This window comes from Haliaeetus albicilla, chromosome 22 (assembly GCF_947461875.1).
Source record: "Haliaeetus albicilla chromosome 22, bHalAlb1.1, whole genome shotgun sequence".
Taxonomy (NCBI): Eukaryota; Metazoa; Chordata; class Aves; order Accipitriformes; family Accipitridae; genus Haliaeetus; species Haliaeetus albicilla.
This window is the reverse complement of record NC_091504.1, coordinates 19,100,707-19,122,110: the sequence shown is the minus strand read 5'-3', so window position 1 is coordinate 19,122,110 and position 21,404 is coordinate 19,100,707. Positions and strand designations below refer to the sequence as shown.

Sequence of the window (21,404 nt, the reverse complement as noted above, 5' to 3'; positions counted from 1 at the left end):
TCTGGGCAGCGTGTCAAGCTATAATCTTCTAGAGGTGTTGCTCTACAGCTTGTTTCTACAGCTATAATTGCAAGAGGAAGGGATGCTGAAATGGTCGTCAAAACAATGGTTTCATATGACAGATTAGCCATTTTCAACACCATGGTCCTTATCTGAGTTGTAATGTATATTAATCACCAATTCCCTACTTTAGCTCGATTTGCTGTTGCTACGAAAGGGGATGACAATTTAAACGACTGCTTCTGGAATACTTGGCTGGTGTGCACAGCTTTGCTCTGAACCAGATTTCCAGTGGAAAATGAATCCATTTAGACACGACGGCTACACATTTTGCCATATCTTTATTGCACTTTTACCACGTTGCAAACAATTCCACAAAAATGCTGCAAAAGTAAGCCTAGAGCTGCTGAAAGCAGCTTTTTACCCATATATGTATATATTTACACAAAACTATCAAAAGCAAAGTTGAAAAGTAGCAGCTCAGCTATGATAGTCTAGAAAGATAAGAGCTGCCACCTCCTTATGGACAAATAGTACAACTTGTCATTTTACATCACTTTGTAAAACCAACATTCAAGTATTCCTGTCAATGCACAATCAGTGAAATTCCCTTCTGGTAACCACTGTATTTATTATTATTATAATAATTATTATTTTTTGCCTTTAAAAGTTCATAATGCCTTAACCCTTTAAATACTGAGTAGCTGGGAAAAAAAAAGCATTCAATTTAAATAAGATACAGTGGATTAGAGCACTTAAAGGGTTAACACAAAATACTAAGTGGACTGTCACCACAAATAAAGTGTGAGTCACAAAACTATGCCGTCCCTCTTAGTTAAATTTGGTAGGTAGGTCTGGGGTTTCATAGATATACCATATATAAATACAAAATATTAAGTAAAGGCCTCCTTGCTATACAAAAAGGACAGGAGGTGTTTTGCTATCAGACTGTTGTCTGTCAATGATCTGAGTATTTTCTGAATCTTTTCATAATCTCTCTTTAGGAATGAAAAGCATCACATTAGACTTATTTTTCTTAATGAACTAATCCTTTGCAGAGTCTACACTTTACCTACTTTGGGAACAATTATAGCTCATTTCTGAATTCACTGAATTCACAAAGTGGCATATACAGTCTTTTGCAAGACTTCTTTTTTCTTTTTCCTCTTTGAAACTTCTTTACTTGGCTGGTAAAAACGTAGTCTTGCGATTTCACTACCTCTCGGTCGTAACAGTGTTAACATCAGTGTTAAAGTCATTTTCAACCACATTGTCATAACCATCCTTTTCTATACAGTCACTAACAGCCTTGAGGACAATCCGCAACCGCCTGTCCATCGCCTCCAAGTGAGGCTGGTAGAGAATGGGAGCTATTTTATCTTTTAGTAAAGATTCCTTCATCAAGAGACTGAGTTTGTATTCCTCCTTGGCTAACAACTGTAATCGCAGATAGGTAGACTTCCTTATTCTAAAGAGAAAAAGGAGGGAAAAAAAAAAAAAAGCAAATCAGTATTTTCATCACTATTGATCTTGACAGGGCTAAAAGGCATACAGTCAGCATAGCAATAATAGTGTAAAAACCTTATTATGTGATCTGAAATGATGAGGACCAGGCACTGTCACAGTCCTAATGAGCAGCTGGCATTGCCACCTGGCCAGCGATCTTTGGGAGCCCTTAGAAGTGGAGAGGTTTTGGAGCACACTCTACAGTCAAGTACGGGCAGCCTCCGTGTTCCTCGGCTGGCTAAGGCACCCATCGGACCTGGTGCAGCTTTCACAGCGTCGTGCCCATCCTGGCAATGACACGCGTGGCGCGTGTGGCATTGAGCTGGGACATGGGCGATGGCAGTGGGGGCTCCTGCTAGTCCACCCTGCCGGGACACCCAGAGCCTCTGCAGAGCTCACCCCGCATCCCAGTTGTGCAAAGCTGGACCTCTAAATATCACCTCTCCTCTCTGAAAATCCTGGCCACGGGCACTGAGGCAAGCCGTCGTGAAGCATTTGAACAAGCTGGGCTAAGTTTTGCCACTTGACTTCCACGGGACGTGTATTTTGTCTTAAGAAAGCCTCTCTCACAACAGCTCACAGCCTCGGTCCTGCGAGGTCCTGATCTCAACAAAGCGCTTAACGTGTTAGTGCGAACGCTCAGGGCTCGCTCAGGTCAGGCTCCCTGGGCAGGATGATAACATTTCCTCCTCTCCGTGGTACGCAATAAAAGATTCACTTCAACATTGCAGTCCTATTAGCGGAAACAACTGTATAAAAAGGGAAACAACTCCAGAGGTGAAACGTACCTGCAGCACTGGTTTAAAGGCACCAATATGGAAAGTTCGTCGTGGGAATATTTTCCAAACCTGTTTAATGATAAGAGCAAGAGCATGACAAACACTGTTTTAAAGACTAACTTTTTTCTTTTTTTTTTCTGCAGAAAGATTATTAAAGGTATTTACCCTCTTCCATTATCTAAGTGGATAATAAATGTTTCATTTCCAAACTTCTCAAAGGTTTCGTAGTGATGTCGATCCATGTTACCTATGGAATAAAGAGAAAAAAAGACCGTTCTCACTCTGGCTTGCTGCTGAGCCTGCAGGCCAGGATAATACAAAAGCCATGGTTCAGTGAGAAGCCCAGTGCTCCCCAGACATGATGGCTGTGTAGGGCAGAGAAAGCAATGGATCTACTGAGCATATTCGCTTCTACTGTGGAAACCCCAAAGGGCACGATACTGGAAGATGGGCTGTTACACCGCTGGGAGCTTTTCAAGCTTTTATACTTAAGCTCTGGGGGACCCATCAGGAGACAAACCCAACCTTCCCACCCTCCAGCAACCCCTCCTGGTGTACGCCAAGGAAATCCCTCTCAAGTACGATGGCATCTCAACTGTTTGGGAAGCCTGGTCATCTGTGAGTAGCTATGTCCTAAGCCAGCAGAGCTTCATTGGTGAAAACGAGCTCTGCTACGCCAGCGCTGGGTCAGTATGGCGTGCAAAGCACCCATGGTACACGTGCCGGGTGCGAGATTTAGCTTAGGGAGGGGAAAATGCATCCTTCAAGCAGGGATGTTAATCCATATGACTTTGCTAATATTGTATTAAACTTTTTGAACTACGACCAAATATCCTTTTTTTCCTCTAGTAAGAACTTTGTCCAAATTTCTGGCTGCCTGGAAAGCCAAAACGATATTATGGCTCTAACATATGGATCAGGATGCTACTGCACTGGTACAGCTGACCAGCTCTGGGCACCCACGGCAGGCAGAGGCGTGATCTGCTTCTAAAGGTCAATGTGCAGAGTACTGGTGCCAAGCTACGAATTTTGTCTTCATGGCAGGGGTCTTGAGCCACTTAGCGATGCCACATATGGCTCCTGAGCTGTGATTTGGCCTCTTCTGCTGCAGCCTATCGCAGAAATCTCAGTAGTGGCAATGGCAGAGGATGTGTCCGTGCTGGCATGTGTCCAAGGATCAAGTATGGATATTGGCACCTTACAGGTATACTAGCTGCAGCAGAACAGGTTTCATATGAGAATGTCTCAGTGTTAACCACTGAGCAGGCTTGGAATAGGTGACTATTACCTGCTTGTTAATAATTATTTTATTCCAGTCAGGTTACATAAACACAAAAAACCTTCCTGATACATACCACAGTTGCCTTTGTGACCAAGCAATACTTCTTTTCTTCCCCCCCTCTGACAGTTTATAGAGCAAGCAGCAGTGCGTACTACTGCAGGTTGAGAACAATGTGCTAATAATGAACAGCACTTGCATGTGCATCCAGGAGCCATACATTACAATGGTAAAGCACTCACTAAAGCAAACTCTGAAGCCCTTAACTGTTGTGACGTAGACTAGCCTGACCCGCGTTCATCAGCACCCTGCATTTCTGAACATCTTTGTTCCTTTAATCTGCACTGATGGGAATATATAACCATGTAAATCTGCATTTTCTCATAATCATCCAGAACGGCACATACAGTAAATGCAGCTTCATCCACGCTTTAGCAAACTGCTGAGCTATGCAGAGCGGTGTAGAAAGAAATGGTTCTTATTCTAATTAAATGTTGCATTTAATTTTTGAAAGAGATGAAACTTACCCATTAGGAAATCAAAAACTGTCATATCCATTATATCCAGAATTCTGGTCCCACTGTCATACGGGGGGGTTTGTTTAACCTCTTCACAATAATCTGGATCAACTTCCCATCTGGAAAAGCCAATATTTCGATATTTTATGCGACATACAAAGCTTACTGAGTATTACCAAAAAAAATGTTATTTTGCAAAGATCTAGTTGCATCACGTTTGATTGAGGGCAGGGTCAGGTAGAGGCAGCAAATTCTTCAGGCTGCTTCCTGTAATGCAGGCAACCGATAAAGATTGTGACTGATGAAAAAGGAAGAAAATCACAAGATTGAAAACTATCTGGCTAATAGCTTAAAGATTTAGGAGACCAGCTGCACCATCAGTCATATGATGAGAACATCTGAGACTTGTTTAGGGCTGCTGATAGCAGTGAATCTTTCTCTCTCGGATAGAACTCAGACAGGTCTCATTGCATCCTGTCAAAGCCACTGGAGGTATCTGTCCCACGAGGGAATTATGCCATTGAAGGTCCTTTCAGGACCATAAGCTGGAGCTTCTGGCAAGTGTAAGGACTCTGTCCCTTCCCAGGAGCTGGACCTGCTGAAGAAATGCAGATGCTCTCCTAAGCCTCGATGCGTCAGATCAGGCAAGGGCAGCAACTGTTAGCACCGCTTTATTTTCCTCTCGCCCTTGGCAGCTGGCGTACCCTTTGCTCACCACTACTCACTCTGCTTTCTTGCGCTTGTGGTAGGAACGTCTCCAAGGGTTCCTCCAGGTTTTCCTTTTTGCTAAAGACAAATCGGGTAGGAAAGCAGCCAGAGACCCCTCGATCTGATCTGGTTTTCCACACAGGGCGTGCTCTGTTGAGCAGTAGTAGGAACATTCCCCATAGAAGCAGATGTTGTTGGCTGGCAAATAAAGGAAAAGAGTTTTAAAACCTACCCTTAAATTAGTGTTCAGGAATTCACAAAAGCACTGATGTATGTATGAGCAGAAATAAATCTCGGACCCAAAACCCCATTACCACACATAGTTTTCTTCCACTGAAACCACTAGAAAGACATTCACTTCAGTGCCTGGGATCACGCCCTATGCTGAGCTCTCTGTGACTATTTCCAGTCTATTTATATTCCAGAAAACCAAACTTTTTTTTTTTTTTTTTTTTAAATCCTTTCCCTTCTCCTTTCATTTTCCCAGACTGATACATCCTTTGGGATATATTTGTTACCCCAGGCTGGAACCCCAAATGCCACAGCTAAACAAGTGGCACGTGCCCAAAATTAAGTCACCTTTCAAAATCTTGGCTCATTTCTTTAAGAACAGACAACAACATTTCATTCAGCTACTTGCTGGTATGAGAAGAACTGGCAGTTTTACTAAGGAGAATTATTTACCATGAAGACTCATGTGGGGGTGTGTGTGGAGGGTGGAAATAGCATAGATGTAACTCTGTCAGCACACATCTCAAACACAAATTTCTTTCTCCACGCATCAAGTTACTCCAACAACCAAAAAAAAAAACCTGCAGCAGGTTTTGGAGCGTGTGTTACCTTAAAACCTCCCCAAAGCTGCCACCACATATTTCTGCACAAACAAGAACACCCACCTCTTCACAAGAACCCTCTTCCCACATGAATTCACTGAAGGTGGGAGAGCAGCTCATCCTCAACCCCCACCAACGCTGGACCATGAACAAGAACAGCAGCACAATGCTGATCGTCTTGTCGATGTGCTACAACTCTTTTGACATTGCTTTATGCACGTAAAATGTCATTAGAGGAAGACTGTGCCCTTTCCTTATGGTAATGCACGAAGCTGAGAAGTCACATTGCTTCCTCATTCCCCACAAGGCCCCTAAATTCAAATATCGCTTCCGAGCTACTCTCCCTTTGGGCAGGATCAGTATAAATGAGGCAAGAAGGGCTGGTGAATAGAGGGAGGTGATTTTTCTGCCTGCCACAGAAGACCACGCGGCTTGGAAAGGTAAGCCGGCGGGTTTTCACGGCAGCGATGCCCTGCAGCACGCGTCCCTGCCCATCACCCTGATGTCCTCCCTGGTCCGGACCCAACCGACGGGTGGCAAAGTGCCGAGCGGAGACGGTACGCTGCCGGGGGGCAATGCAAGGGAGACGACGAGTCAAGAGGACAGGGAGCAATACCGGTGCCGGTGCTACGGAGATAACAGGAGGGAGGGAGAAACAGGGCAAAGAGCTGCGACTGGGGAAGGAGGAGAAGGAGAGCGTGGAAGAGCAGTAAGGTCTCATAATGTTCTTGACTGTATTAATTAACCGTATTATCCAAGACCAACTGCTAACCTTGGAATTACGTCATGTAATTGGACAAAAAGGCTGGTGTGTTACTACTTGACAGTTTGCCTCAGTTCTTCATTTCCAAGCCTCTGTCAATGGCCATCAGATTTGTCCATTAAGTTGTGATTACTTTACTCTGGACACAGCCTTTTTGAAACCCTCTGTTGTGACTGACTCATAAGGGTCACCCATCTCTCTGTGCTCAGGAACAACTCCAACCCAAACTGTATATTTACATTCACAGGGTTGGCTCATACCAGTTAAATACATCCTGACTCAGTCCAGAAATATTTACCCTGTGGTCAAAAACCTCGCTGACAATTACTGAAAGAAAAGTACTTCAGGGAACAGAAAGTGAAGAACAGAAATTAAAAAAGGAAGGAAGGGAGCACTCAGCATGTCTATACTTTTAATTTTGTAATTTAAAGCATTTTACCAGGCAGAATATCCTTTCTTAAAAATTATTTTAAAAGCTTTTTCTTACGTAGAAGGCATACTTAGTCCCTTACCATTTGAATTAAAGGAACAGTAGTTTGAGACTTCCCATGAGCTAAGAAGTGACCATGTCCTTGGCTGATAAGCCACTCAGCTTGGCTATTTCCTATGAACCCGAGCACAAATCTTGGTACTGCTCATCACACGGTATGCCTATTAACTTCTAAACAGAACCCTCACTCATTTTCCCTTTCAAGCAACTCGGGAATATAACTCATCACTCAGAGTGAAGTTTCGAAAACCATTTTACAAACTGCATGGGAAAAGAGCAATCATGGTTAGGTTGGAAAGGACTCTGGAGGCCCCTAGTCCAAGCTACAGCTTCAGGCCAGCTTCTCCAGGTTAAAAAAATCTGAAACTCTCAGCTTCTCCTTGTTACCAGCTCCAGGACCATCTCAGTGGCTCTCCTTCAGACTCACTCATTTCATTAGTCTAAAATCAAGTCAACACCTAGACAAACCCAACCTAACGCAAGCCTTGGGCGTGCTGCCCTGCAGTCTATAACCTCTCATGGGTTTCCTTTTCAAAAATGCTATCACAGCCTGGACTTGGCACAGCTTTTGCAGGGCTAACACAGGTGCTTCAGCTCCACCTTTGATCATCCTGGCAAAACCAGGAGGGCTTCATGCCTCCCTGTGAACCTCGTCCATAATTCAGGATGAAAAGCGAAGAGTTGTCCAAGCACCTGTGGGCAGCACTGCCAGCTGCAGGCAGGCTGCAAACTGGGGGGGGTCCTACTGGGCCCATAGGAAGGTTGGGATATTCTCAGCCACTAAAAACTGGGGAGAAACATCTGTGATTTATAACCTTAAAAGAATTACTGCAGACAAAATATTTCAAGGGGTTCCAGGCTGCCACAAGGGATGATTTACAAGAAATCACATACAGATGCTGCTTGCTACAGGCTAGCACCGAAGAATTAGGAGATTTAAAGAGATCCCTTATTCCCCGGGCACCTGCTGCCTCAGTGGGAAGGTAGGGCTGCAGCGAGGGTTTATGTTTCCAGCGATCTGAAGCTGCAGTGGGGCTTGTGCTCCAATTCAGCTGTGTCGGCATTACCCGCTCGTCTGTGGAGGGAGAGAACCCCCCACAGATTTATCTCGATCGTCTGAGACAATTTATCTTCAAGGGTTTCTATGACCTGACTTCCACCTGGCAGCGGGAAGCTGATGCTCGGTTATCTGCCGCCGTAACAGTTTTGCGAAGAGCAAACGGCCCAGCAACGCCCCTCCCGCGCTATCGCAGCCTCTGCTGCTCACTATGTAAATCTGACCTTTCAAAGAAGGAATTATATTAAACACAGCATTTTGCACAGTGGGAAGATAAATACTGTGTTTAATAGTTTGCTTCTGAATTTAACTTCGGGAACAATGAAACCCTGCTCCATATTGTCAACGAAAGCAACTGGGACTAATCATTTGACAGTAATCACACATTCGTATCCAGATAAATCTTCGGGAAAGCTCGGGGGCTATGGCAGTGATGGCATTCGCTGCCGCAGTGACACAGCTAGCACGTGTGCTGCCTGCACCACGCCGGGCCGTTCTGCTCCTGCTGGGCTCCTCCAGCTATTGATTTTCCCACAGAGCCCCCATCGCCTGCAATGGGAGTCCGAGCGATGGCGGGATGCATCCTGTCACTAAGACAGCAAACTTAAAAAAAACCAGTAAAAAAAAAAAAAACACAGTAAAAAACGGTAAAAAACAGTAAAACCGCAAATGTATTTCTCGGTGAGAAGTTATTTTCAATGGCAAAGCTTTTTCTGCTGGCTGTTAATTCTCCCTGTGGGCTCAGACCTGTGGTACTTGGTCTCCACGGCTCCCGTCCGATTTCTGGGGGTAGTGGAGATGAAAGGATGCTGTATCTCAAGTTACTATTAAAGAAATTAACTGCTTTGATTGATACAGAATAGACATCCTGATATGTCTACCCTAGTTGTTATATACAGGCAGTGAGATGAAGCAGCCTGAATTATCTGGGGAAACATTCGTTTTTAAGGTTTCTTAAAAATGCAGAAAAAAAAGAGGCACCAAATATAGAAGAACACAGTTCTCAATTAAGACTTCAAGGTGCAGTAGCAAGCCTCTTTGAAACCTAAGTAGGTGACCCACATTCTGCACAGCAGGCTGAGGGTGAAATTCCAGCTAGAGACACAAGCCCAGTGCTTTGCTGGCAATCCCACGCTAAGAGCAGGGTTTGGCCTTTCAAAGGCAAAAATAAGAGGGAAAGGGGAGATGAGGCCTGTTGGAGTGTGGCCCTTCTCCTCCCATGAAAATTGCCCAGCCCGTATGTTCCTCTCTTATTCGAAACGGGTGTTTCTGTACACACCCCTGGCCCTAAGTACACCTGCAAAAGAAGTCACCGCCAAGAATTTGTGCTCCTGCAGAGCGGGTAGAAAAATGGCAACAGCACCAGTGCTGGCAAACCACAAAGGGAAGGATGTTTATACATGCTGAAATGTTCAAATGCTGCGAATTTGCAACTTGCAAACTCCTGCTTCATTAAAAAACAAAATTGTTTCCCCAAAGCACTAGAGAGGCAAGAGAAGCCCAAGCAGTGTTGCAAATGTCTGATTTTCATTATCTGAGGATGAATGGATACGATTCGTAATGAAATCCATGCAAAAATCATGGTCTGGTGATCGAAACTCCAACTAATTACAACAATTAAGAACCAGAGTGTCTGTGTACTCATCTGTACATTCTCTGTGCGTCATCCCAATAGCTGAACAATAATTCTTCTCAGGAAGAAAAGGAACAAGTGGAGATACCTTAAAGCAAATTGCTTGGCAGAGCAATTCTTTTATTGAGATTTGCATGACTGTTAATAGAGGACATTTAGCAAGCCTGTGCAATTGGAGTACTGGAAAGAATCCTGAATATTTACTACAGCAATGCATGAAAAGATCTTTCTTCTACCTGCTCAAAATAATAGGTAATTCAGAATTGCTATTGTTTGCTGAGAGGGGAAAAAAAATCCATAATCCCTTGGAATTGGCTAATATGAACAAAAATGTAGTGCTTACTAGCTGTGTAACATTGATTTCTTTAAGCTGCTGCCTCAATTACTTCCAAAACGAAGGCTGACATCATTAATATGTCTCTTTTTTCTTAGCAAATTACCATTCATTTGTAAGACTAGCAGGGCTACTGCAGCCTGCCCTACTGCAAAGGATGTAAAATTCATTTAAATAATTACTGACCTAATTCCATTTCTCACGTTTAGTCCAAACTGCCTGGAAGTGCACTTTTATGCAATCTGCTTCCTCTCCGAACGCAGCCTAATGCATCGGCCGACCTGCCCGCTCGCAGCCATCGCCATTTCCCGATGGAAGAAGGGATGTCGCTCCGCAGCCCGCTCTGAAGCTACAACCGCCTCCAGCATCCCGGCCCTGATTTCCACGCCTGATGGGACAAGTGAGATGGCCCAGGCGTGGAAATGCAGTGAGGTTTCTTCCAACACATCCCTGCGCCGCTCCAGGGAATAACACGGTGTATTGATGAGCGTCATCGATATTTACCCTCCGAGGGTTTCCACCGCAAACAGTGGTCTCCCAGCCTGAGGGGACGAGCTTTCTATAAAATCAATTCTATTAGTGCTCGTTTAATTTTGAGAGATGTATACGGGTGCACGGAGAGGGATACATTGCCAGCAGCCACCGTGCGTCCCCGTGACCATTAATTGCCGGGGAGCACCGCTGGGGATGGAGATGCAGAGACACGGCCACCTGGAAGGGAGTCCCAGAGCGGCCTCGATAGCTGAATGCAGGGGCACAGACCGGTTCTTGCAACTATCTATACCTCACACCTCAATTTCTCAGCTTTGTAACCAGTTCTCCCTCAAAACCAACTGACTTTGCTGCCCCTCACCTGCCGGAGGGGACCAGCGAGCCTTTCCCAGTCATCCCCAGGCTCCCCATTCCCTGCCCATGCTCACCTCCCCAGGCCACAGGGCTCATCCCAGCACATCCCTCTTTTCCCTTTTCTGCCCTCAATCTGCCGCTTGAGCTGCCTGCTAGGTTTGTGAATTTGTTTCTAAATGCTTAATTTAGGACCTTTATTACTTTTTTCATTAAGCATTAATTAATGCCTGCCTCTTAAGGTCAGTATGAACTACAAGACGGAGGTTGGGCATATGTTAATGAGAATCCGACTAATTAAACCAGGGACTTGTAGGGAAGAACTCTGACAAGTAACCAACATGATTTAAGCAAAGTGTATTGATTTAGGAAATGTAAAATTGAAAGAAAAATTAATTGCTTAAGCGTTTTATTCTCCAGAAAAGCCTGATTCATAGTTAATCAAATATTTTAATTGAATTTATCTGAGGCCTCTAAATAAATTTGAATAAAGGATTATGCTTGGATCATCCCTTGGATGTCTAGAATTTCATAATGACAAGATAAAGATCTTCATCCGAACCGGCAGCCTTAACTCTGCATTGCCGTGCTCTGGCTGCTCTAAGCTGCTCAGTACTTGAGTACAGTTTTATAATTCTCAGAAATCACTCAAGTTCAGCCCTAAGCCTTGATATATAACCTGGGAAGACTAAAAAGCAAGCAAACCTACTAATCCGTGTCTTACTTGCTAAAATGGGAATAAAATGGCTTATATTTCAAAGGAGCCAAAGTACCTTGTGCACATAAACAGTCACAAGATTTTTTTGCCATCTTTTGTCTGTGATTGTTTGCCTACAAAAAATCAAGCAAAAAAAAAAAATGTAGACAGAGAGAAACAAAGAAGAAGAGGGAGAGAAAGCGACCGAGGCACAAGTGCCCAGCTGGAGCACACAGAAATGTCTGCGCATCAGGTTTGGTGAACAGTGTCACCATGTACTGTCACCACTGTCACCACGACTGTACATGTAAAACTGGAGCGCTCATAACACGGGGTGAGATGAAATCTCTTGTAATTATGTAATGGATTTTACAAGTGAAGTTACTGGAATAAATAACTGTCTGCTCAACTGTGTCCTGCAGAGCTGAACATAAATATGAAGCTAAAAATAACAGCCATAATAATGACTTTACTGGTGATCACAAAAGTGTGATAAACATTTTAAGAGAGAAAGCTCTGCAATGACAGGGCTGGCTCCTAGCTAACAGCAATAAATTACAGTTATGTCGGAAGAAACTGTAATTAAGTCTTTGGATCTTGACTTTAGGGATCTCGGATAAACAGATTCTGGCCAATCACACACGGAGCAAGGGAGAGATCTCCAGAGATTTCTGCTCCAGATTGCCTGTTACACAAGTCACAGCCCAAGTTCAGCAAAGCACATTTGCACGCAGCTGAAATAATATGAGTTAACCTCAGTGGAACACAGCTACATGCTTTAAATTGAACGTTTCCCTATATAGTTTTTCTTGAAGAACATACTTAAGCATGTATTTTTGTGCCTTTAACTCAGAGCCTTAATTTCCCCATCTCAGCATCCCAGATGCTAAACAGAGATGACACCACTTTCTCCCACCCTTTGCCCATCTTCTCCTATTCCAGTTGTACATTCTGGTGAGCAGGGCATGGTTTTACCCTGTTTGTAAAATTCCCACCCTGTGGAGCTCCATCCTTGGCTGGTGCCACCAGACGTGAAAGAGTGAAGAGTAATAGAGAGTGGTATCGGTTCCTGGGGTCAGCCCTCAAAGCAAGAACGAGGACTGGGGACAATTCAGGTCACTTCTACTCTGGCCTCTGCCCAGCAGAGAATTTGAGCTGGAAGCAGGATATGTTACACATCTATTTGCTTGATTTTTTTCAAACTCCTGTTGTAATAAAAACTGAAGTACATGACTCTGAGAAAATTAGGTTTGGGTCTTCCAGTCAAAACTGAGAAATTTGACCAACAGAAGTGACGGATCACACTGCAGTAGAGAAAAAAGTCTAAATAACTAATGGGCTAAGTAATAAGGTTTTGGGTAAACAGAGCAACAGAAGAAATTGCTTTAGAAATTGCTCTACATAAAACATTTGTTGAATACATTGCTTTTGTGAACATAAAAGCCTGTCTCTGTGGATAATTTGTCAAGGGGAAAAGGCACTCAATTCAAAACAATAAAGTCTTCTTTGTAGGCTATGTCTCCACATTCATTTTTATTCAAAGGTCTAGAAGACAGTTCTATTAGAAATATCTGAGCAATTAAGCAATCTACACATTGTTCCCTTAAGTACGTGTTCGGCGGGATAGAAAGAATATAGTGTTATTTCCCAGACTACCTGGTGAGATGAAAAACGTTCTCCACAGTTTCTTGTCACGAGTAACATCTCGTATTTCTCTCGTCATGTTAACCAGTCTACCTGCAACTGGTGGCACGCGACGGAAATCCAGGATCCTGGAAGAGAAAGAGAAGAGATAGTTTATGTAAAGGATTAAAGTACAGTGATAGTGATAGGTTTTAGGAAGGTTCATTACACTCTGAAGGCACATTTATCTGTGGTCTTTAAGGAGTAAAAAGCCCATCAACTTTAAACTGGATAATCCTTTGTATAATATATTACAAAATATGTCCTGAATATGATCAGCTCTGACTTCCCTACATAGTATTGAGCAGATGCAAAATACAGAAGAGTATGGGGACACATTGTTCCATGAAAAAACATGAAGACGCATAGAATTCCAGAAATAAGAGACAGTAGGAACTTATTTTTGACTTTGTGCTACTTCGGGATTGTTGTAACATGCATTTTGCTCACCAATTTTTTAAGTGACTTGAGGAATGGGGTTTCAGCCTCTTTCTTCCATAAACACCGTCTAATAGTAATTTTTTTTCTGGCAGTCTTAGTATTTGTTTGATTTATTTGCTTCTGCTCCTCTCTGTTTTAATACCCTTATACCAACCTAAACAATCTCCCTGAGACGAAAAATTTTCCCACGGGCAAAGGCTAGGTGAAGAGCCTTTCTCTACCCCAAACTTCCTCGCCTTAATAGATCATTAAAAACTGCCTGTGAAGCATTGCTATTAGATACAGTAAAAGAGCAAAGGCCCCACACAAAGCCTCCCCATAGTGGGATTTTTATGTCCACTGTCTGCTGATAAGATTTTCTATGTTGGGTAGCAACTGCTTTTTCTGCTTAGTGTGCAGATATTTAACATACCTCCCTGCAGGAACTCCATTAATGTTTTTTCCTACAGCACCATCTGCTTAAAATGGCAATATAAAATATAAAACAGAAGGGATCAACGCCAAGGTCAACAACAATAAAATAGAGAAGATCCTTGAAGGATCTGACCAGGATGGCTCTTGATGGCAAGTCTACCCTGTGCCACCCGCTGACGGGTTCCCTTATCCTAACCATCAACCCAGAAGGCAGCAATACTACACGTACCCCCAAATCATCTGTGGCCCCAAAGCTTCAAGCTTTTGAAAGGATGTTTCTTGGCACTCGGGTGTGAAAGATGCTTCAGTTCTAACCCAACCTGTGAAATGCCGTGGTTTCTAGCCATACCGTTAATAATTCATCACTATTAAGTCCTGCTCCTAGTCTGGGCAGGCTGAGAGGGCTGCAGACCCTTCCCAGCCTTGGGGTAGCCACCATACCCTGCACTAATTCTGCCTGGGGGGACACTTTCAGCTAACAGGAGCATGGGATGCCCACCATTGCCCTCTCCTTTCCACTAACTTGTGGCCTAAATACGCTCCCGATATGGGACGGCCGCAGCTTTTTGCTGTGAAACCAGAACTCCCTCCCCATCTCAATTATTCCTCTCTGAATACTCACCCCGTTCCCCACGTCTCGCTCGGATTTGCGTGCCCTGGAGCTAACGGGGTGAGCCAGACTCCTGTCACACTCGCGCGACGTACTCCCCGGGAGACGGGTCCCCTCCACATGCACTTCAAGATCACAGGGGAAATTCATTTCTCCGCTCCTCTTCAATACAATTTCTCTTTCTTTTTGAGAATTACTTATTGCCAGGTTCCTCATTCCCAGAGCAAGTCACATTTCCTAATTATTAATCTACCCTTTCATCATCTGCCATTTCATTTATTCTTGGCGTTTGCCCACCTTTGTTCCATTTTTCCCTCTTTTAAAAGTAATTCAGTTACAGGGCTGGCCAAGTGCAGAAACTTATCACAATATTTCCACTTTTCTTTTAATGCAAATCCATTTTACTTGCCTGTCCAAATGAAATGCTGCTATTTCTGCATTATGTCTTTCATAGTCTGAGAAATAAAAAAAGTCAGGTGGGGTTTCTTGTTCTCTGGTTTGTCTGCAAAGAAAAACAAGGAAAGTGTTTTAATGAAGGGTTAGCATTTCTAAGGAGCAGTACTCAGTCATCAGCATGTTATTCAGGAGTTCAGTATCATTTGCTTAATGGAAGGCCTTTAAATACTTCATGTGTGCATTATTTGCCACGTAGCTTTCATTTTATCTTCTTTTTTAAACTACTGTAACAAAAAAATAAGAATTCAAGACTTGTGCATGCAGGCTGCTGTCACAAAGCTATTCCACTCAAGACTCTCGCTCTATTTAACGAGATCTGTTTTATCACTCTCAAACGTTTCATTAGTGATAGCGGTGAAGACAATGTCATTTCATTAAATTATCATTAACTGTAATTATGAAATTTCCAAAAGTAATAACATTTTTCTTTCATCCTTGGCAGCCATGCAGCTTCTATCTAAAATATGACTCTCCTTTTATATTACGTAGAGCCAAAAGTGACATGTTTTTCTCATTTCAGAAGAAATGGGATCATTGCAGTTTGACGGCCACGACATATGTCATGTTTCAAAGAACATTAACAAGACCGTGCTCCAGAGAGGATGCAGAATTTGTTGTTTCTTCAGTTTTAAGAACCAATAAAAAATGTCATTCTGATGGAAAGGCCAAAGCTTCAACACTGAACTCCATGGAAAATAGAAAGCTCTATATAACAGAGGAGAAAATCCTGGTCTCACTTTAGGCAATTTCCAGTCCTGATGGCTTTTGGATGGAGCACAACTCAGGCAGTTGACCAGTACCGTGTCTGGGTCCCACCTCAACCTGCATCATGCCCTATTTTGAAGGCTTAAACAGGAGATAAGCACTGCAAAGCTGTTCTGTGAAGCATCTGCAAGGGAGGACAGCTCCCCAGAAGAGGAAAACAAAGCTCTTTCTCATTCCCCGCTGTCACAGGTGGCCAGCTGACAGCTCGTGCGTCACCCATGCTACACACTGGCAATTAAAATACAACTTCTGCACCGTGACCTTGTTGCATGAAAGGCTTTGGGGTGGTGCAGGCGCAGAGCTCAAACCTCCAGAGAATTTGCAGCAAGCCCTAATTATGGGGCTTGTTGGGAACATGAAGCTGTGTCTATTCCCACAAAGACCACCAGGACTACCGGGACTGGTATCTGCCTGCAAGCCCTCCCGTATCTACCTTGCTGAAGAAATCAGATGAGTGTCATGGTTTTTTGGCTATATAAAGATTTTGCTATGCAACCAGCAGGGTCTGAAAGGCAGATATCCTTTCTCAGACATTCTTCTTTACATTAACATCTTGGCGAGGTACTCTGTCTCGCCCCAAATGATGAATAATTGGCATCATAGAGACAACATCAAGATATTTGACTTGTGTCCAATATAACTCAACGTCAGAAGGGCCTCCAACACCCCAGTGATGCTCTGGCCAAAATAGCCTTGACCACTGTCATAGTAGTGGTCACGGAGGTGGCCAACACTTGGCAGAAGTCCTGCTAGGGCGTTGCTGTGGTTGCAAAGGGTTCACAAGGAGGCAAGCTAAAAGTGAGCCTGGCATAAAGTAAAAAATATTTTGCTTTGTCTCCGTAATAAATGCAAAAACAGAAGGAGCGCGCCCACAAAGAGGAATACGGGAGAGCCAGAAACCTACGGCACATCACACAATACACCATGAAATCAAGACAAGAGCTAGGAGAGCTGCAACCTCGTTGCGCATATTCCCCTCAAAAACGAAGAAATGAGGCCTGAATATAAATTCAAAGGGAAAGATTAACATATTTCCGTTGGGCAGAAAATAACACATTTGTATGTAACTTTCCCTTCCCTCCAGATTTTAAAATATTCAATTTCTTCAACAAATCTAAGACAGAAAGATTCATCCCAAGCTTTTGCAAACTTTACGCATATCAGCACAGCTGAAAAGTTGCAGAAAATATTACTAATTAGCTAATCAATGCCATCTGCTTTTTATCTCCCACAGACTTTAAACGAATCGCGGATGTTCCTTTACAAGAAAATCTTGCTCTAGAAAATCAGACTTAAATAAGGGCTAGATCTCAGGCTTGCAAGCACAGCTATACCCCCGGCCCAGCTCCTCTGCGCTGCCTGCTCGACACGCCGGGCAGTCAGTACATCACCGCCGGTATAGTCCGGTCTCTCTAATTTCACTTTTCTATTTGCTCCCTGCCACCCCCGGCAATGGCTGGGGATATTATTCGTTTGGGAGTAAGTACAGCTGTCCTGCAGGCTTAGACTTGTTTGTACATATTTCTCTCCTGTCATAATGTATTATTAAGTGGTAGCGCACCCTCCTAGAAAATCGTGAACTTGATTGTCCTAAAACCTTCAAAAATGGACACCAAATCCACAGCGCAATCTAGACAATGGAAATACCGGTATTTTTTGAACCTGACTACACATTATGAAACAAACTCCCAAGTTTCTTTGGTGCTGCAGCTGCTTCCCTCTACTTATCTACAGAAAACCGCTCTCCAGCCACAGTCCCCACGGCCCATGCCCATGTCAAACAAGTATGGTACCCACTTTTCTGCCTCTTGGAAATATTGGGTTATTCTGAACGTAGACTGGAAGGAGGATTTCCGAAACCCCCAAGCTGCTTTACATTCCTTATGTTCCTTCGCAAAGCTCTGCAGAACTAAATTGTAGCAGATCCAAACGTGAAGCGCTCTTCTGAAATAACCTTGAAAAATCCTTTCTGCTGACTTATTCCAATATCCCATAGATAGAACAGGAATCTTGTTCCTTGGATCTGACTTTAGCTGGCAAGAGTTTTCTTCAAACCTACATTTATTGTTAATTTGATGTCTGCAGCAGCACCTAAAGAGATTCGTTGGTAATTCCTCAGCCACAGTAAGCTGCCGTACCGCCAGCAAACACTAACCTGTGTGATGATCACAGTCTAAGGCATACAACTGAATTTAAAAAGCCACATGAGCCTAACACAGCTTTGCAGCAATGGAATCAATGGGCTGTTACGAGAACAGCTTTAACAGTGTTAAAAGGGCACCTACATCATACTCTATATTTTTTTCTCTATCCAATGTGTTTATGCCTGATTTTATTTTATCCACGTTAAAAAAGTCGCTATGTTTTAGTGTGCACAATCTAAATATGCATTGCCTGCTTTGGTGCTAATTCTTCTAGTGATCTATTCTTGTGTATATGTATAGAGAGATGGAAGATCAAACTCTGACATACGGTCAGCAAGTCCTATCAGTTACTCTGGCTTTAGATCGTGGTAACTGGCCCTCAGTCTCTAAGGCTGGGAAAGGGACACGCACTCGGAGTCCCTTCCAGGTCAAGTAAAGTCTCTTCTAAAACGACACTGGAACCGACCCACCCCACAGCATGTTTTAAATCAGAATTGCATTTTAAAGGGGAAAAAACCCCAACCCTCAAGTTATTTTGGTTTTATTACTTGATGGCTATTGAAGGTTATTTTCTAATAAAATGACCCGTAATGAGATATTTAAGCAATCAGACCAATATGCCGAACCTCCGCAGAAGGGTACGCTTCTGAGGGACAATAAATTAAAGCAATGGTCAGAGCTCCTCAGTGCCAGCGGTAACAGCTCACCACGTGCAGAGGACAGGTTCTGCACAGGTTGCAGACAGTGGGAGAGGATTTCTGGCAGCAGCTCTTATTTTGCAAACAGTTGGAATCTGGTGATCTCTCTTTAGAGAAGGATTTGGCAGATATTTATAACGGCAGGCTGGGAAGCTCTGGAGGAGAGACAGATGGAGGTCTGTTGATACTGCACACACTTAAAAATTACACAGTGGCACCAGACCAATTACAGCATAAGGAAAAGACAAATCAGCACGGTAAGACTAGTAGAGCAGAAATAAGAACTAAGGGGAAATCAAAGTCCATGAAAATTTCCCTGCCATGGCACAAATCGGAGAAAACACGGGAAGTAAGGAACGATTTTAAACAGGACAGGGACACATTTGCTTTGACACAAGATGAGCTGCAACTGTGATCTCATCTTGTGGCTAGAAAAGCAAGTCATGCTTACAAATACAAGAAATAAAGCTCCTCTGATAAATGAAGAGAGTCAGGAATAAATCTGGTGAGTCAGCTCCATCCTAGCTATGGTTGGGACCTGTTTTGGTGTTCAGTAGTATTTGGATAAACCAACACAGCGATTTGTGTGCAGAAATAATTGCAAAGCCTCAAGTTTTTCTTAAATGTTTCTGTAAACATTTTTTGGCCAAATACTTGGTCCCCCAAACCCCAACATTAATAATTTCTTGCCTTTTTTTTTTTCCTGCCATTCGTGAACCTCATCACCACAGTGAGATTGCAGGCTCTGCAGACTCTCTGGCATTTCAGAAAATGCCGTTATAGAAACTCAACTTTTAACGTGGAAATCTATATTTAGTCTCCAGGATCACTCGCAAACACCTGCCTAAATTACCAGGATTAATACCCACCAGGGCCATCTATTACTCGAAAGAATCCTGCCTCGATGCCAGACTTCCTCCGCCCTGGGGGGGTCCTATTATCTGTACAGCAGCCAAAAAGCTAGAAAATAGGGCAAACATCCCAATCTGAGTCAAGTGTTATCCTGACAGACACATGCTGTCTTCCTATGCCGCAGTCCAGAGACATTTCAGAGACACCTTTTGCGTCACCCCCCCCCGTGTACCTTAACTAATCAAAGGACGTGCCGCTGATTTGAAAACAGCTCCTTTTAAATAGGTTGCGCTCCGTTTCTGACACGTAATCAGGGGAATCAACCACGGGGATTAGGGATGATTATGGATCACAACAAGGAGCTTTGCCACAGCAGGGAGTGGGTTTGCTTGGGTTAGCCCATTTTGCAGATGGACACCCTGACCCTCTCCAGCCAGGGAAATTCGGCAGCAGCAAAATCACTAAGAGACGGAACAGGCCAACAAGGTATGGTAATTGCACCGGCAGGGACACGACTAACATTGATAAGAGCGTAATTTGGCTATTGGAACAGATAACTGGAGATTATCCGGGTCTACCCACAGCTACAGGTCGCTATTCTTCTCCTTTGGAAAGCAGCTTTCCTCCCTTCTAGGGGAGTATTTAAGGTGTTTAAATACCTGTCCTGGAGCCGAGTTGCAGGCTCAACAGTTAATATAGAGTGTTACCTGAGTGATAAAATATAGTTAATACAAGACTAAAAGGCTACCACTCAGCAGTTTGCTGCTGTTTCAATGACTTTGTGGCCTGCGAGGGACTTGGGGACTTCTTGCGTTTGGAAGCGCCACGGTGGGGCTTTGTAGGCAGCCCCTTGCTCCGGCAAGCAACCGAAGCACAGATGCTCCATCAAGTCCGAGAGCCTTTCTTCCAACACAGACAGGCATGAAATCTCCCCAACCCTCGCCTGTGAAGTTCTTCTTTGTACTAGTAGGAAACTCAGACTGAAAGTCCGGTGTCTGCTTGCAAGATTTCCTCCCCGCCCCCCCGCAACCCTTATGTCAAATTGGATTGTGCAGCAGGGGCATCTAGAGTGCCCTGAGATAATCTAAAGCTTATTATTCTAAGTGAAGGAGGCAGCCCATGGAAAAAAAATGATGTCTCGGAGGCAGCTGCAGTCCTTAGGAGGGTACTTAGATTTTGCATGCAGAGTCGTATCATCCTGGAGGGCTTTCGATGCGTTTGGCACCAGTTAGAACAGGTGGAAAAAATGCCACTTAATTTTATAATACATTTTAGTGGCTTGGTAAGTCCTTAGGAAGATAAATGATATTGCTAAAGCAGCTACATCTACAGTAGCGGAGATATCTGGTGCCTATTTCTGACTCCTTATGGAGTCTTGGCAGCTGATGGCTTTGGCTTTATCAAAGTGTTCTGCGACGAAGAGCACTCCCAGGAACGATACGAGCTGTTTACAAGAGCAGAATACGGTCCAGAAAATGAGTGGCCAATCCAGGAATGCAAAGACATGCAATTTAAGTGGTACAGAAAGGATGTTTGGCCCGTTTCATCGCTATCATCCGAATGACAATATGGGCCTCTGCAGGATATTCAGGCTTCTCCCGTTTAAGTAGCAGTTCTGCAGCTAGAAAAAATGAGAGAATATTTACTGTGGCAGAAAGACAGAAATTCACACAGGGATGTGATAGCAATAGGAATAATTAGCAAACCGCCAAAAGGATAAATACCGAGATCATGCTGTTGCATGCCAGCCCCGGAGTGCTTTTCTCCCGAGCAGATGAAGAGAGCTTGACAACAGCACATGCTCAAGGACCAGTTAGCTTAATATAAATCATAAACTTCTGATGCAGAGAATGACAATAAGCTTCCAAAAGAGCATTTGTATATCGAAATATCTCGTTACC

General features: G+C 43.6%; 1 protein-coding gene across 1 annotated transcript in view; it reads right to left on the bottom strand.

Moving 5' to 3' along the window:
* Positions 1–322: 322 nt before the first annotated feature.
* FAM20C (FAM20C golgi associated secretory pathway kinase) overlaps positions 323–21,404 on the bottom strand; it is a 60,781-nt gene continuing 39,699 nt past the window's right edge. The window contains exons 5-11 of the mRNA XM_069810180.1: positions 14,998–15,090; positions 13,097–13,212; positions 4,808–4,988; positions 4,092–4,201; positions 2,451–2,532; positions 2,295–2,354; positions 323–1,468 (exon numbers count right to left, since the gene is read on the bottom strand). Coding sequence (XP_069666281.1) covers positions 1,216–1,468; positions 2,295–2,354; positions 2,451–2,532; positions 4,092–4,201; positions 4,808–4,988; positions 13,097–13,212; positions 14,998–15,090 — 895 coding nt within the window. The 3' untranslated portion in view covers positions 323–1,215. The remainder of the gene's footprint in view (positions 1,469–2,294; positions 2,355–2,450; positions 2,533–4,091; positions 4,202–4,807; positions 4,989–13,096; positions 13,213–14,997; positions 15,091–21,404) is intronic.